The sequence below is a fragment of the Parasteatoda tepidariorum genome, chromosome 4 (genome assembly GCF_043381705.1).
Source record: "Parasteatoda tepidariorum isolate YZ-2023 chromosome 4, CAS_Ptep_4.0, whole genome shotgun sequence".
Taxonomy (NCBI): Eukaryota; Metazoa; Arthropoda; class Arachnida; order Araneae; family Theridiidae; genus Parasteatoda; species Parasteatoda tepidariorum.
This window is the reverse complement of record NC_092207.1, coordinates 16,071,809-16,089,798: the sequence shown is the minus strand read 5'-3', so window position 1 is coordinate 16,089,798 and position 17,990 is coordinate 16,071,809. Positions and strand designations below refer to the sequence as shown.

Here is a 17,990-nt window from a genome sequence, read left to right as displayed (position 1 = left end):
GTTTTGAAGTCGTTCATCGACTTCAGAAGATCTTCAAACATGTAAATTTATTCCGAAGAACCAATGTTCCCATCGGTTTCCAAGAACCAATTAACCCCTAGAAACTTTATTAAATCCAACCGTGATCAATTTCAGTCGACACTGTGCAACGCTTTAGAAACCAAATGCAAAGCTTCCAGTACATTTATTTTTTTCGTCAGAAGCATCTTGATGCTTTTTTTTAATTTCTTTTTCTTGAAGGTCACAAGAAAAAGAAATGATTACCAAACAAGTTGTTTAGTGTAATGTTCTTTAAAGGACTGAATTACACCAAGATTTAAAAGTTGAAGTTTGTTGGAAAAAATTCCACTCACAAAATTTGCAGTTTAACCTCCCATACTTCCTTTACCCATTTTTATCGTGCTTTGCTTATTCCATCAATTCATCTGATTTTGAATCAATCGGGAAATCCTCTCTTACAGACAAAAAGATAATGACTTCGGCTAACCGAACAGAATAGAATAGAAAGAATGATTAAAAAGCTACATCTAATGAACATCTCACATCCAATAAATAAGCTACAGCTAATAACGATTTTTCTTTTCTTCTTTTTTTGAAAGAAAAGGAAGAAGAAGAAAAAGAAAACTCATAAAAGGTTTGCGCGAGATTTGCAGAGAAAAATTTGCTTTGATCTGTTAGAAAAACGTATAAAGTGGGATATTTCAGAAAGGGTAACGTAAAATCCATGATATCTTAACATTAGGCTAGTTTGAGGAACATGACCTAGAAAGCGGGATAACGTAGGAAACGGACAACGTAAAATAGGGGTTCCACTGTATATACTTTACATGAAAGATAAGCATACTAATTGAGGTAAACGTGTTATCAGGATATAACAAAAACGCTCTTAAAAGTAATTGAATGTAAATTTTATTTCTAATATGGACATTATAATATTAAAACAATGAAAGATTCTGTTTTCTCCCTTAAAGATAATCATATATATATATATAAATATAATNTATATATATATATTATATCATATTGAATATTGATATTTTAAGCAAAATTACACTTTACCTCGTACGAATGTTACTTTGCAGCAATAAAAGTTTATTTTGCAAAAAGTTCAGAGCATAAAATTTGGAATATAAAACCTATACTGAATCAATGAAATCTGCAAAGTAATAAATACAATGTTTTTAAATACAGTTGAATAAAATATTAAAAATACTGTCAAGTCTTTACAATATAAACTGTATTTTCTGTCATTGATATTTGATAAAGTTTAGATAACCTGTGCACTTAGAAAAAAATATTCTGGTAAAATTACCATACCGTATGAAAACCACATTTCTGTTAAAAGAAAAAAACTCCACTATTCTGGTTATTATATCTAAAATATATGGTATTTAAACCATTTGTTGGGTAATTTTACCCTTCATACGGAAACTGTTTACCAGTAATACTTGCTTCCATAACTAGTTCTTATTAGCAAGCATTAAACAATTACAAAACTGAAAAGTAAATTTTACCGAATAAATGGTTTTTCTATCGTGCTCTAAGGTATCTTGATAAAATAACCGAATTTTATCATATATTATTAAACCAAATTGTATTGTTAATTTTACGAAATTACAATCAAAGAGTTTCAGTAACATTAACGAGCCTTTTGGTTTTCCCATAGAGCCGGAAACACTGCAAATTTTACCATATTCAGGTTATTTTGACCCCTACTCTTTTTCTCAGTGTTCGTAAAATTTTTACAATACTACATTTTAATAACAACATTATTTTTATGCACTTAATGTTAGCCTGATTTTTCAGGACTCTTACTACATTTTATTTGTGGTAATGATGTATTAATTGATCTTGTCAAAAAAGTTGATCAAGACGAAAAGTGTGCGGGTTTAAGAAACGTAGAACAACAAAGAGGTAGATTAAAAATTCTGGTAAAATTACCATACCGTATGGTAATGACATTTCTGCAGCAACAAAAAAAAAATGCTGATTTTGGCTACTAAAGCCAAATAGTAGAAAAATAATTTGGCACATTTTATGTTCATATGGTAACTACTTATCAGAAATACTGGTTTTCCAAATTGTAGTTCATATTACCTCATATTTAGTAAAAAATAAAAACTGAAATACAAATGAGCCAAATAGTAGCCATGCTCTAAGGTATCATTATCATATGATCAAATTTTACCACGTTTAACAAATTTTATCTCGTTTTATATTGTTAATTTTACCGAAATTATCACCTTAACGCTTCGGTTAAAATTACAGCTTTTCAATGTTCTCATCGAATAAAAAACACGGTAAATTTTAACCTATTTTGGTAGTTTTGATTTTTTCTTTTTTCTGAGCTCCATTATTCAATTTTTATAATTTTAAGTTCAATGATCATCTTTCAGTCTAAAACATTTCCTTTTCACTCGAAATTTCATTGAATACATTTTATTGCTTCCATGGTCTTATTCATCTTTTCAATTTTAAACAACCATTATTTAATTTTCATCATTTAATTTCAAACTTCTTTATTCATATTTCACTGTTTCGATTTCATTTTTATATTAATTAAAACAATTCAATCTCATTCGCCATTACTTCAATACATTACAAAATTAAAATGACCTTCATTTTTTAAAGTTTTATAAGTACATTGTCCCTTAAATTCAACGCGCGTTTCGCATTAGTCTGGAAACACGATCATCTACTGCGGCTTGGTGCACCAGGTCATATTTAAAAACCTCTCTATTTCGACACGTGCTAGGATACGTAGTACTTCACCGTTAAAGATGAGTCCAAGCAAACAATGTTGAAAAACAGTTAAATGTTGAGGACAATAGAGTTGCAGGGAGTTTTTTTTCTTCTTTTTTACTTCACAGATAGCGAATTTTTTAACGGCAATAATCCCTTAAACAGAGTACTTTTGTATTTTTAAATGAGTTTTCTAGTACCGGGAGTTCTTTTAATCTTTCTTTGCCGAAGGGTAAATAGCGGTATAAATTTGTTAATTTAAAAAGTTTCTACTTTAAACTCGTTAATTTTTAGAAAAAAAATAACTAAATTTTTTTTGTTGAAAAATATTTATAAATGAAAGTTAAAAGATCTTTAAAAAAATTAAAGTTATGAGATCGTATTTTTCATTAGATATTTTCATTAACCAGAAAAAGTTAATATGATCTTATTTTAATGCATGTAAACAATATTTAATTAATAAAATAATCTATTTCATACCAAAAAAAACTATATTTTAGATTCGCAACTTGTAAGTAACTATGAAAGTACCGAATTTAAAGTAATTTTGCTGATGCAAATCAAAAGGTAATGCAATGTTTATATTTTTTGTTGACCTGTTAATTTTTTTTATAAAAGAAGTTTGTGTTTATTGTATAGGTCAGATTTTTTTTAACTTTGTTTATTGTGCTTTTGTGGACATTATAAACGCTGTAATTGTTTTCCTTAATGTGTTCTGTAGAGAAGACTGCCCGATTTGGTATTTTTCTGTCGGGAATAATTGTCCAATTCGGTCTGTTTTTCAGCCAAAATTATGCCTGATTTGATCTTAGTAGTTAGGAAAGGGGAATACTAGCACAGGGATCCGGGGATCCCGCGGGTGTACTCTTGAAGGGGGTTGGGGGGGATCCATCAAATGTGACAGCTACTATAGTTGAGGGTGTTTTTTCATAATTATTTTTTTAATTTTTTATTTTGTATTTAAATCTTTTTAATTGTTACTTTTTATTTAATTTTTAAACTATTACTTTTTTAATTAATTTTTTGGATTTTGTAATTATTTTTTTATCTTTGTTTTTTATCTTTATTTTTTAATTATTTATTTTTCTGATACGAATGATATTTGAAAAAGGGCACAAAAATGAAACCCGATGTCATACAATCAGGATTGAACATGAATCAGGTTTTATTAATAATCAGTCTGTAAGATGAACATGAAAGCAATCTTGCAAGATAAAACTTGAAAGCAATTTTGCAAGATAAGACATGTTTCCGTAGGATGGAGTGAAGTCATTTCTCCGAGTCAATCAAAACAGCAATACGTGATGTCATACAATCAGGATTTAACATGAATATGAAGTACGCGTCTGCAAGATAAGGCATGCATTACTTCTGGACGGTCTAGAAAGGCGAAGTACATTGAAATGTTTCGTTTACAATGACATTGTTAAAATTGTTTTTAATACTGTTAAAAACAACGCTTCATCCTGTCACACAAAATAATTTATTAAACTTTGTAACTGCTCATTTCCTAGAATCAATTGATCTTGCTGAANCAAAAAACCGTTTCGGTTGAAAACAATTTATGTTTATTGCTAAAAAGTAAGTTTTTGTAAATGATCTTGTAACTTAAAATATCGTAAACACGTAAACACTAATAAGTGTATTTGAGGTTACTCCCCTGTACCACTAAGATTGAGTTCCCGAACGTGATTCAGGGTTTTGCGCACTGTACAGTGTGTAACACCCTGAATAACTTTTGATCTAATGATCGCAACCTCACGTGATAGGACTCAGTTTTAATGGGAAGACTTCAAATGTGCTAATTAATTAGTACAGACTTTAAGCTACAAAATCAGACGCTAAACGTACTTTCTCGGATTAAACATAACCTTTTTTCATTATATTTAGATTTCTGACCCCCAAAATATAAGGGGAAGTCCCAATCTGCAAAATATGGTCCCCATAGTTTGGTCAGGAGCGCGGTCAAAAGTTTGGACCCCTTAATATTACTTTTATTTTATGCGTATTTCACCATATCGCGGGAAATTTGAAAGAGAATTTAAAATTTTTCTTGCACACAATTATAAAGTAAGTATTTATTATTTTTATTTTATTATTAAAAATGGCCGAAAAAATTTTGAATTGTAAACTTAACAATTTTTTACATTATTTTAAAGAATATAATATTGCATGACAAAATACAAAATTTCATCAAAATCGGTCGAATATTTCCTATTGAAATTGAATTTTCTATATACGGCTTCTTTTTTTGGCTTATACGGCTTTAAATTTGATTTCTCAGAGACTCTTCGACTGATTTGACTAAAATTTTGAAAAAATTAAGGGAATTGAAATTTTCATTCTTATTGTGTATTATTTTAAAATTATATTCTTTAAAATGACGTGAAAAATAGTATGCCTTATTGTTTTAAAGTTTTTCGACTATTATTAAATAAAATAATAATAAATACTTTATAAAAGCCATTTTTTTGCTTGGAATTATCTTTGGATAAACGAATTTCATAGTTGTGGAAATTAACATAAAGAGTACCAAGTTTTGGATCGCTCTCCTTACCAAACTATGTGGTTTAAAATTCCCAGCTAGTCAGCAATCTGAATCTCTCTCTCTCCCTCTCCAAAAAAAAAAAAGAAAGTGTGTTTATTCAGGGAAAATACGTTTTTGTTATTACATGTCGCAATTTAAAATATCGTCTGCTCTAACTAATTGGTGTATTTGAGACCACCCCTTTAAATTATTCAGATCGAGTCCTAAAGTGTGAAGATCCGATTATTAGATCAAAAGTTATTCAGAATAGTTCGTTTTCAATTTTGCGCGCGGTACATTAGTTTAACCATAAACAAGTTGAATGCTGCTCCACAGTGAGAGGCATTATACTTGTATTTATCACATGCCACAGTGGGCCAGCATCCAAGGTTTCGTGGCCAAAATTAGTATTTCGATAAAATTTGTTTCAAAATTTGGGGTTTTTTATTTAGGGTTTTCATGTGCAAAAAATTTAATTCATAGTTGAAATTATAAAATACACTAAAAATACCAAAAAACAAACAAAAGAAAAAACAAGATGGCGGCTGAAATATGGCGAGCAAATATATAGATATATATAGTACGTTTAAATAATTAAATATAGCAATGAAAATATAATAATTTTCGTAATTTTATATTAAAAATGAAAAGCAAATTATATTTCCGAAGTAATATTACAAAATAATGCGAATTAATTACAAAATAACGCGAAAAACATGAAGAAAAAAAACATAATTTTTGTTTTTCGGTATATTTAGTCAACCTTTCCAATATGGGCAAAATGGGGCAGGTTTTTTCGAAAGAAGAAACATCAAAGAAGACAACAACAAAAAAGTTTTGCTAATTACCTCGTGGAACTTTTTGGACACAACTTTTTGGAACTTTTTCTATTAATTCAAACATTGTAAAATGTCAAATGATAAGATATAAACTATAAGTTTGTCCAGAGTATTAACTAATCCAACAAATTGAAATATTGTACTATAATTTCAGACTAATTACTCTGATAAAAATGTAACAGAAAGGTGAAATTCCTATATATATTTCTGAAATATAAATTTAAAAGTTTTTTAACATATTTTTCATTACATTGTACTCTCGTCGGTCCAAAAAGTAAATCATAATGTCTGGAATGATTATGAACACTTAATTTGGGCGATATTAAAGCTGCCTAAACATATTTTAGTTGAAATTTAATTTTTGACTTTTGGCCAAAGATCATGGTCTTCTGGCCTACTGCGCATGCTTGTAAACGAAAGAAATAATTTATCAATTTTTTTTGAAGAAAAAAAAATGCTAATATCTAAAGATATATTTAAATTAAATTATTATTTTCAAATAATAACTAATTAAAATCAATAAAATTAGAAGCAATAAATTATAATTCAAAAAATTAATTATTGAATATTGTGTAAATCTCGCTCAGACAAACCATTTTTCTCACATCTCAATAGCCGTTAATTCATCACACGCTATTTAAATTTCTATTTTTTAGAAATAAATTAGCAGGAGTCTTTACAAAGGGATGTCATTAAAGCATGTACAGTTAGATATCTTAATTTGGGTTGAATAATATATATTTTGAAAGTGCTACTATATCAATATTTTTCTTTGGTTGAACCATATTATCGTAGTTAATTTAAACTTCCTAACAAGTCGCTATATTTCAATTTGGACAGAAACATGGTACAAGGTAACAAATAATTGCTATAAATTTGAATCGTGTAGCTAGTTAATGTACCATATAAATGTTTAACTTGGTATATTTTTTTCTGAGTGTGTTACCTATAACAAGTATTTTGTAAATAACAGAATAAATAAATAAAGTCCTAATTGACAATGAATTTATTTTTCATTTTAACTTCCAAACTTTTTTTTCAGTGACTTGTGAGCAAAAAAATGTCAATTCAATTGACCAAATGCGGACTTTTTATATGAGATTTATTTCAACATTAAGCTAAGTCAGTTTCTTATAATACTTTCCTTCAATTATTTTGTGGACACACATTATTTTGAAATCTAACCAAAAAACTTATTAACACTTAGTTTGTTCATTTCTAATGCTGTTTAAATCTTGCGTCAACTTTTTCAATTGCCTCACAGAAGTAAACTACATTATAATAAACTTCAGTAACATTCATAGAGTTAGCCGTTAATTTATACGACCAACTCCTTTTTTTTGGAGAATAAAGTCCAAAACTCGCCATTGTAACGAACTTCTGCAAAATGAGTAGAGTTAGTCGATAATTTATACGGTTATTATACAAAGCTTCCTAACTCAAGTTAGGGTTATACAACCGTTTCCATGGTGGTTACAGAATCAAACCACAAACTCAAAGGTCTCGGGTACGTACCCAACTGAAGCCAAAAGACATCAATCTCTCACATTTTCTCTACATTTTTGACCTCGGACAACTAACAACATCTTTCACTTCTCAGCAGCACTATATTACTTCGTCTCATTCCACGGTAAGTCTTTTTTGATAAACAAATCGCATATGTCTCAAACAACGTCAAGGCACGAATTGCAGGTATTTTTTTACCTTAATTTACTATCCGTGTCATAAAAATTTGAAAATTTACTGATAAATTTATTAAATAAAAAAGCTTAGTCACGCGAAATAAAAATGTCCCTTATACAATTAATTTTCACAAAATTTTTAATTTTCAAAATTTTTCTCACAAATAAAATTTTGAACAATTTCTAGGATCACAGATTGAAATGCTAATTTTTTGAAATAAAAAAATTTTGTTTAAGAAAAATTTTGAGAATTTTTTGAAAATTTAAATTGTTATTTCTTTATTTATTTTATAATAATGAAGGAATTTAAATTAATAATTATTGTACACAATATTTCTGTTCAAAAGTTTGAAAAATTGATATTATTTAAAAATATTGCAGTATAAAGAATTGTTTTAGTTTAGAATAATTAAGAGCGTATTTTAATTATTATCTTCTAACTTTCCCAGTTTTTTATTTTACATATGCATAGAAAAAATCTTTCTAAATGTGCGCTGCTTTTTTAATAAGTAAAAATCTGGTCATGAGAGCAAAAGTTATGGAAGTTGATACAATGCGCACCAAATAATGCGTACCAAATAATGAAAAAAATTCTAAAAGAATAAATCAAAAAGTTTAAATAGCAGCAACGATTTCATCCAATTTATTCTTCTTTTATCAGCCGAATATTGTACTATAAATAAATTGTTTACCGATAGCTCCAATTTTTTAGGTCAATGTATTTCAGTGCTTTGCATTTCAAGTAAAAAAAAAAATCTGACAACACATTAAAAAATAATCACTTAGCGACTATTTCAGGTATTGAAAAAAAAAAAACTTTAAAGTAATATAAAATATTCTATTTTCCAAGGTATAATCATAATTCAATCAACCACAATTTTTCCTCAATTTATTGAAAATAAAGCAACTTCGTCATCCAGAACTCTGAGACATCGGAAATGCAGTTTCCTGAACTGGAAGTCTTTGCGTTGTCCGGAAATACAACTGGCCGGATAACAACTAAGAGGTCAGAATTTTTCCGGATGCGTTTCCGGCATCTGAAGCATTGACTCGTTTTGATGTCTCCCAAAATTCAAATATCTATCATCTACATGTTATTTAGAGAGTGAGAATGCGAATGTTTATCTTGGTTTCTCATAATGCGTCGTAATACTGGGATTTATGATTGCACTTACTTTGCTAATCGAAATGTCAGTTTTTATAAATAAAAATTTGTTAGTTTTTAGTTGCGACTGTTTAACGTAATAGTGTTCCATGTTGTGTCAATAGTACTGAAATTTATGATTGCACCTACATTGCAATCTGTAATACCAGTTTTGTCACTACTACTATTCAGCAGAGCTAGTGGTAAAAAATTGTTATTTTTAGTTGCGATTGTTAATTTTAGCGTCCCAATATGCTTCATAATATTGAAATTTATAATTGCATGCACTTTGCAACCTGTAATACCCGCTCTGCCATAATTATGATTTACTGGAGTGAGAGGCAAAAATTTGTTTGTTTTAGTTGCAATTGCTTATATTAGGATCCCAGTATAAGTCATAATATTGAAATTTATGATTGCATATACTTAGTAATCTATAATATGGGTTTTGCCATAATTATGATTTATTGGAGTGAGAGGTAAAATTTTGTTGGTTTTAGGTGTGATTGTCGATCTTAGGATCTTAATGTACGTCAGAATATTGAAATTTATGTTTGCATTTACTTTGAAACCCGAAATAATGGCATCGCGATAGTAGTACAAATTTGTTAGTTTCAGTGAAGTTTTTTTTTTTTTTTTAAATTTTTTTTATTCCCTTTGTATCATAATTTGATTATGCATCAAAATACTGGTATTTATGATTGCACTTACTATGCAACTACTATTATTTATCAGGGCTAGTGGTAATTTTTTCTAAAATTTTAGCCGAAAACATTAAAATTAAATAAGAATCAAATTTTACATTATTTGAAAGTATTTTTTAAAATTTAATTTCGATTTAATGCTTAACAAAGAAATCAAGGTAAATTTATGCAATACATTTCGTTAATTAACAGCTATTTAGTGCAAAACATTCATATTCTGCGTTGCATTTCAAGAATTCGAAAATAATTGTCCTTGTTTAAAATAAACTAAACTATTAAACTGAGCTTTATAATAAGGAATACGAAATATTTGCAGTTATTTTTAAGTATACAAATATTGAATATTGAGTGAAATTCATAAAATATATACTTAAGTAAAATATGCGTTTCTTTGTATGTAATACAAGTTACAAGATGTAATACAAGGGATAATCAAAATAATTGAAATATTTCGATACTAACTCTATGTAAACAAATGTTTTTTCCACAGCAAGTCTTGGAAGATTTTACAGGACGAAACTGTTGGCACAAGCACAATTTGAAAGATCATACTTGAAGCTTTTAGAATTGACGTCATTTTTACCCATGCAAAATCCTTCCAATGATATATATATATATATATATATATAGTATCCNCTGGTAAGCTTAAAACATATGTTTCTTATCAAGTTTAAGATGTAGAAGTCGGTCTCTCACAAAGAGCCATAAAAAGTCAAGATAAACCAGATAAGGCCAGATAAAAGAGTATTTTCTGAAGTTAATGGGCAATAATTCGCCGATGAAGTACACATTAAGATAGTCCCAAAAACTTCCCAGTGGCAGAGTGGTGATATCCTTTTAGCGAATCAGAATCTCTAATTGAATGACGTTTCAGTAAGATAAGAAGATCCTTGCAACCACTCCCTTTCTGAACTTTCCTTTAAAATCTCGGGACAACCAAAAATGCGAGTCTTTTTTATATTTTCATGGCTAGAGAAATCTGTGCCAGAGCCAAGCATCCCTGCAAGGGGGGGGGACCATCATTGTACAGAGCCAACGAACACTGCTTTCAATACTTAATATAACGTAATAAAATGCCGTTTTAAATGTATTCGCCTAAGTCTCTTCAATTATCTAGCCCTTAAAGGCATAACATTACTTATATATGTATAATTAATAATTATAATAATTTTGTCAGTATTTTTTACTCCGTGTGTGCTTGAATAAAATATAATTTTATAATTGTTGAAGGAAGAAACGAAATAAAAATTACCATAAGTATGTGGTTTGGCATCAGTATAACTTGTTCCAATTGTACTCTCATGCCTAAGTTGTGTAGCAACAGGACGATAGATTTCCGCTTGTGAACTTTGAAGTTTTGCACTCTGAAAACTGCTGTGAGTTTCACCTTGAGAAGCTAGAAGCTCATTTGGATATTGATAGATTTGGCTAGAATATCCCAAATAAGGATCTCTCATAGAGAGGATTGAACTGTAGATATTCCTAGACTCAGCATAACTGTATTTTATGTCTGAAAGTGTATGAGGTTCAGGTATCCTGTCTTCAGTATCTATTTGTCTGTAATCTGAAAGATTAAAAGAAGTTATCAATATCTTAAGGGCCGTTTAGGTGTTACGTAAGCATTAGCTGGGGAAGTGAGTTTATGATTTGCTTATTTTGGGGAATTGAGCAATGCTCACATTAGAAACTCATTTTTTAACCGAAGAAAACAAAGAAAATAAATTGAAAAGATAATTAAATGTGAGTAAATAATGTATAGGATTTAAAAAGGAATTACGAAAACATAGAAAGCGAAGTTTTCGTTTTGCCTACCTTTGCACACAAGGAAGGAACAGGTTCCTGAAATTTCCTAAAATTAAGTTATTTTTTTCAATATGCATTTTAAAAAATGTAAAAGAAATGGAAACAAAAATGCATACATACTAGGGGCTGCAAATTAATATTTAACCGAGGAAAAAGCCAAAACTCTATAGATATTTGACATTATAATATAGGGAGTGAAAGAAATAAGCTACAATACGTGTTTACATATATTAGTTGAAAGTCGGTTATAAGAAACACTTCCAAATTTGAGTGTCCAATTAAACCTGATATTCATTACACCGGCCTTCCTGTATAGTGGTTCGTCAGATTTTGAGAGCGTCTTTGTTTTTTCTTAGCTTAAATATTAGTTTGCGATCTCCCATGTGCATGTTTTTTTTTTAAATTTATGATAAGGAATTAAGGCCATAAATAGTAAAAATCGGTTTCTTCGCGTACGTAGCATCCATTCTTTCTGATTTTTATAAATGGCAACTGAAATTTAACATAGATTTTAAGAAAGCCACGAATTAAAATATCAACTTTACTACTTTTTAAAATTTATTTCCCCCCATCTAAAATGCTGAATAACCTCATTACGCAAAAAAATTGATTTTTAGATAGAGGATAAGGAACAATAAACAAATCATTAAATAATGAATAAAAAATGAATTAACCTGAAAAGCAGCCTACAGATGAATTAAAGAGTCGTTGGGTCAAAGAACAAATAAATTAGTGAATGAGTGAATCAATGGAAAACGGATCAACATATCAGTGATTTTTCAACTTACTGATTTACCTATATATTCACTTGCTATTTCAGTAGATCGTTATTCAAGTGAATCCATGATTTGTTTATTGATTTATTATCTTATTACTTGATTCTCTGATTCCGTTGTTGATGATTTTTCTTTTATTCATTGGAATAAATTTAAAATAAAAGTGATGCAAATCGTAATGTTAATAGCTGACAGATAAAAATATATATTTAAACTATTAAATCGATTATATCGATTGCAAAACAATGATTGCGCTTTCTTGATAAATAACTTCATATATTTTTTTATTAGATATAAGTTTATATTTCATTGCATTTATTTTATTATTTTATTTATTTTTTGTTTGTATTGTATGTATTTAACGCATATCATTGCCCACGATCTTCTGATTCCACCATCTGCAATTATCTAATTGACATGGGGTTTTTCAGTGATCTTATAGAACATAAAATTGAATTTTTTTTAAAAAAAAAGGGAGAAAAAAGTTTTATCTGCTTTAAAATAAGGTTTAATGCTTCTCTTTACCAATATGAATTGAAATAAAATATTTTAAAAATTATTAATAATTTTCAAATCAATAAAAAATACCGAAACTTTTATTTACAAAAGCCTTTATTTTTCTGCAAGTAAATAAAAGGAAATAAGTAAATAATATAAAATAAGTAAATAAAATAAAACAAGTTAATAAAATAAATAAATAAAAAAATAAATAATAAAATAAATAAATAAATAATAAAACAAATAATGCATTAAATAAATCAAGTAAAGCAAAATATATAGTATATAGACAAAAATAAGTTATAAATGTAAAAATTAATGAAGGTGGTTAAAGTCAAAGGACCAGAGCGCAAAAAAATAAACGAACCACCCCAAATAACTTTTGATCTAATGATCGTCTCGTCTCGTTCTAACATCCAATTTTAATGATTCGAGGGGGTGACCTAAAATACGCTAATCAATTAGAGCAGACGATATTTTAAGTGTCGAAATCAAGCACAAAAATGTATTTTCTTTGAATAAACATACTTTTTTCTTTCGACGGATTCGGATTTCTGAGCTTGAAAATATAGGGAGAAGCCCTATATTTTCAAGCAATATGGAAAATATAGTCCCAATTGTTTGGTTAGGCGAACGATCCAATCCTTGGACCCCTTCAATTAGCCATATCTTGAGAACTTTTTAAGCGAAATGAAAAGCTTTTGCATACATTTGAAAAATTTGTTTATCCAAAGATTCGTTTATCCATGCAAAAAATAAAGTCTATTAAATATTTATAATTTATTATTATTTTATTTAATAATATTCGGAAAAAAATTGAATTGCAAGGTAAATAAATTTTTACACCATTTTGAAGTACTCAATTTTACATGACAAAAGACAAAAATTGAGCGAAAACGGTTGAATAGTTCCTAAGAAATCTATTTGTAAATATGCGATTTTTATAAACTCCGATTTCTCAGGAACTATTCAACCGATTTCACTCAGATTTTGTCTTTTGTCATGTAAAATTAGAAAGTTTAAAATCATGAAAGTAACTGCATACCTAACAATTGAAAATTTTTTCGACTATTAATAAGTAAAATAATAAATATTTACTGAAATTTATTTTTTTGCATAGCATTGTCTTTGAATAAACAAATTTTACAATTATGCGCAAAAATTTTTCAATCGGTTAAAGTTCTTGAGATATGACGAAATCCGCAAAAAATAAAATTAACATTAATGGATCCAAACTATGACCGCTCTCTTGATAAAAACATTAGGACCATATTTCCCAGATTGCGGCTACCTCTATGTTTCGGGGGTTATGTTTATAAAAAGGTATGCAAATTATAATTATGATTTTGTAGAATAAAATAATAAGCAAAACTATAATATTATTAAAAAGTATAAAAAAGAATTTTTATATTTTGTTTTCAGCTTATAAAACTCAAATGTTTGAAAAAATAATGAATGTACAATAGATTCTAAAACGTAAACTGTAATGCATAAATATATCTGTTTGATTTCAAAATGATTACTAACTGAAAATAATTTTTAATTTTTTTCAAAAATTCGTTAGATTTGTTTTAATTAAATAATAATACTCTAGAATAAACTAATTACTTAGGATAATGAGAGTAAAAATTCTCTGCAAGTAAAATTTTTTTTGAAATATTTGATGAGTATACAAAATTATATCAGATTTAATTTAGATTAAATTTTATAAAAAAATTAATAAAATTGTTTTTTTTCAAACTATTCTTTATAACTGACATTTAATTTACACCTCTTTCCAGTTCCAGTTTGTAAATTTCTAGTAAATAATTAAATTTCTATATTAAAATTTTCAAAAATAGGACATGTGAATTTATTGCAATTTATTTCTAGAAATTTTGAAGAGTCAAAAACTTAAAAAATTCCATGTCTTTGCCTTGAGAATTTGTTTAGATCTATATATTTTGCCTCGCATGAATAAGTTTACAAAAATACATAAAAAACTAACACCTTGTAGAACTGGATTAGATATTATAAAGTTCATAGCTTACAAAATAAATTTAACGGACAATTTTGCTTGTAAAAAATTATCTGTTTTCCTTCTAAAAAATTGCGCAAATTTGCTTAATTTGTGTTGTCAAATTAAGTTGTTGTTAAATTGTTAAGTCAATCATATTAATAAAACTAATATTAATGTAATAAATAAATATTAAAAAAAATTTTTAACTTTTCTTTCTGAATTAACTGTAACTCTCAAAAACACTTCAGAGCTTAAATTATATAAATAATTAATTCCCTTTGAAAAAATGCCTCTTTTGAGTTGAAACGATAACAATAATAATTGAATCCATTAAATTCCTCAAATAATCACTTAAAACATTAAGTTCATTAGTTAAAAATGACGTTTAAATTTAAGATAATATTAGTTCTTTTCAACAGTAGACAATTACATTTTGACAAATAGATATGTTATGTAACTGATTTAGTTATTTAAAATTTGAATTCAGTTAAAGCAACACTAAAATAAGTATAGTAGATCTTTATCAAGTTATTAAATATTGATCGGACTTCTAATGGTAAAAAAATAACATAAGATAAATAGGTGACGCAACCATGTATCAATTTGTTACTATGTCTATATATGCGTGTCTATAAATATATGCATATATATGTATGCATGTGTATATCGCTCATTTGGTGAAACAATGACGTAACTGATAATTAGAGTAATTATCAGTTACGTCATTGTTTCACCAAATGAGCGATATGTATGTATATACATATGTTTGCATCTATATATGTATGTTTATAGATGCAAACATATGTACGTATCTATTTATGTATGTATATATATATANCAACACGTCATATTTTTAAAAGAAATCATTTCTAGTAATAGATATTCTTATTTACAAACAAATTGAAAGGAGAAAAAATACTTACAGAGACGTGAATTTTCTTGAACATTAGGGACCATATCTAACATTTCAGCTTCACTAAAGATAAATGAATAAATAAATATTAGCATAAAATTTATGTTATTCTAAATATTTTGACAATAAACTAAATTCAATCCATTAAGTTCTGAAATAAAAATTTAATTTGGCTTAATAAGATTCAGTACTTTCTAAGATTAGTAGCCACAAATCTAAAAAAATGTAATTATATATATATATATATATATATAATTTCTCATGCGAATCTTTCTATATTAACTGATAAGCTTAAAACCTATGTTTCTTATCAAGTTTAATATGTAGAAGACGGTCTCTCACAAAGAGTCATAAAAAATCAAGAGTAGGGTTAAAGAAATTTGTCTGAAAAGCATTATTTTTGACTAATGATTTTCATTAGTTGAGATCCTATCTTAATTGAAACTAAATTAAATACAATTGTTAGACGAAGCTAGGTGTTTCAAAAAGTTAATTAAATAGTTAATAATATATATTAAAGCTCAAAATTTTGTAAACTTTTTTTTTAACCTTTTTTTTCCAAAAAAATCTTACCTCTTATAATTATCCTGGATTCCTCAATCTGTTGGTTACAAGAATCCTGATTACAAGTATCCCGAGGGTCAGTGGTTCGATCCCCATCAGTTTTTATATGACACACACTGTTAGTCCAACCGTTAGGATCTGATCTAGAGTTTTCATCATTCCGATCAATTATGCTTCGGTCAAAATTCGCGCTACCGTGACCTGCAGCCTCAACTCCACCATACAAGGTGCGGGACACTTCCAAAAGTCCGACGGTTCCTTTTTCCGGTTCTTCATCTGGTTCCGTCCGGTAATTCCGTTGTTCTTCATCGTAACGACTATCACCTGATCCGTCAAACATCGCATTTGATTGAAATGAAGTCTTAGACAAATGCAATAATTGCTGAGAATAAACCTCCGGTTTAACTTCCGCCAGTCCTCCTTCCTGGAAGTGGAATATAGTTGAGGTTTTTCCGGTGCTTTTAGAGCAAATCATTTTCGTTCTTACATTCGTTTGAAGAATCAGGAAAGATGAGTGATCATCAGAAGGCGATAATTTAAAGAAATTTTTAAGTTCAAAAAATTAATATATTCAATAATTATAATCTGCACTTGCTAGTATTGGTGGTAAAATCCCGATTTTTTCTTATTTTTAATAATTTTAGAACTACTTTTTTATCAAAAAAGTCTTTTGAATTGATAACTTTTTTATAATTATAATAGTTACACGAAATGTGATTTAAATATTTTATAGTTTTTTTTTATTTGCGAAATTAACTTTTTATCAATGTTCATAATATTGTTATTCTATCAGACAAAACACGCACTTTGTCACACTTTCAAACGATTGTTAGAAAAATGTTTCCAAGCGATATTTTTCTAACTTATTATTGTTCTAAAACAAAAATTTTGCAACACTCTCAAGTGGATTAGATTGCGAAATTTTGCTTTCCGCTCTTAATTTCACCAAGTAACACGAGAAAAGTTGCAAGAAACAGAAAATGAATCTACAGAATGAGGCTAATAAGATGACTTAATCAGCTGCTGCTAACATTAAAAAGAAAAACTTATATAACTGAAACTCTAAAGAAAACAGTTCATATTCGATACTTTATCAAAACTCTTTTCATCATAATACTACCATCTTAACACGATCAAATATCTCGAATCTCCCTCGTTAATGTAACGTGATTATCGGCCAATAGCGAATAAGACTTCTCATGTAATCATTGGCCAAATACCGAGAAATTTTTATTAGGTGGTTCAGTATGGATGCGTCATTTAAATTGAAAGGAGCAATACGGTGTTATGTATATGGGGTTTTGTTTCTCACACATCACTCTTCAGATCATTGTTATTTGGCGCGTAAAAATTCATTGCGCGCACGCGATGACCAACATTGTTGTAGAAACCACGTGCGAGACATGTGCCATCATAACACAAAATGTTTATCACGTGACCCTGAAAAATAGGGAGGGTGATGCACATGACGAAATTGACAGGGCATGGAGGGCTTTTTCTGCTTTGAAAGGGGGGATGCTGGGAAATATGTTTCGTGCTATGAAGATGCTACTAATTATATGACTGATGTTTTTTTAGTGTCATCATTTTGTGAAACGATGTATTTTTTCTGTAGCAATATTCTATGGTGATCATGTAATTAGGTTTAATCTCAGCTCCCGTGGGAATAGAGTTTTTTCTTTTTTTTTCCCCATATGATTCTACGTAATTGTTCATTTATTTAAAACTTTATGTTCCAGTTTAAAAAAGAAAGCAAATTTCTTTAGACGTTTTCTAATTAATTATACCCTTAATTAAGC

The 17,990-nt window shown here is 28.3% G+C and overlaps 1 protein-coding gene across 1 annotated transcript in view; it reads right to left on the bottom strand.

The window, feature by feature from the left end:
- LOC107453482 (transcriptional regulator Erg) overlaps positions 1–16,579 on the bottom strand; it is a 49,792-nt gene extending 33,213 nt beyond the window's left edge. The window contains exons 1-2 of the mRNA XM_016070343.3: positions 16,201–16,579; positions 10,891–11,202 (exon numbers count right to left, since the gene is read on the bottom strand). Of these exons, the coding sequence (XP_015925829.3) occupies positions 10,891–11,202; positions 16,201–16,531 (643 nt within the window). The 5' untranslated portion in view covers positions 16,532–16,579. The remainder of the gene's footprint in view (positions 1–10,890; positions 11,203–16,200) is intronic.
- Positions 16,580–17,990: the final 1,411 nt, after the last annotated feature.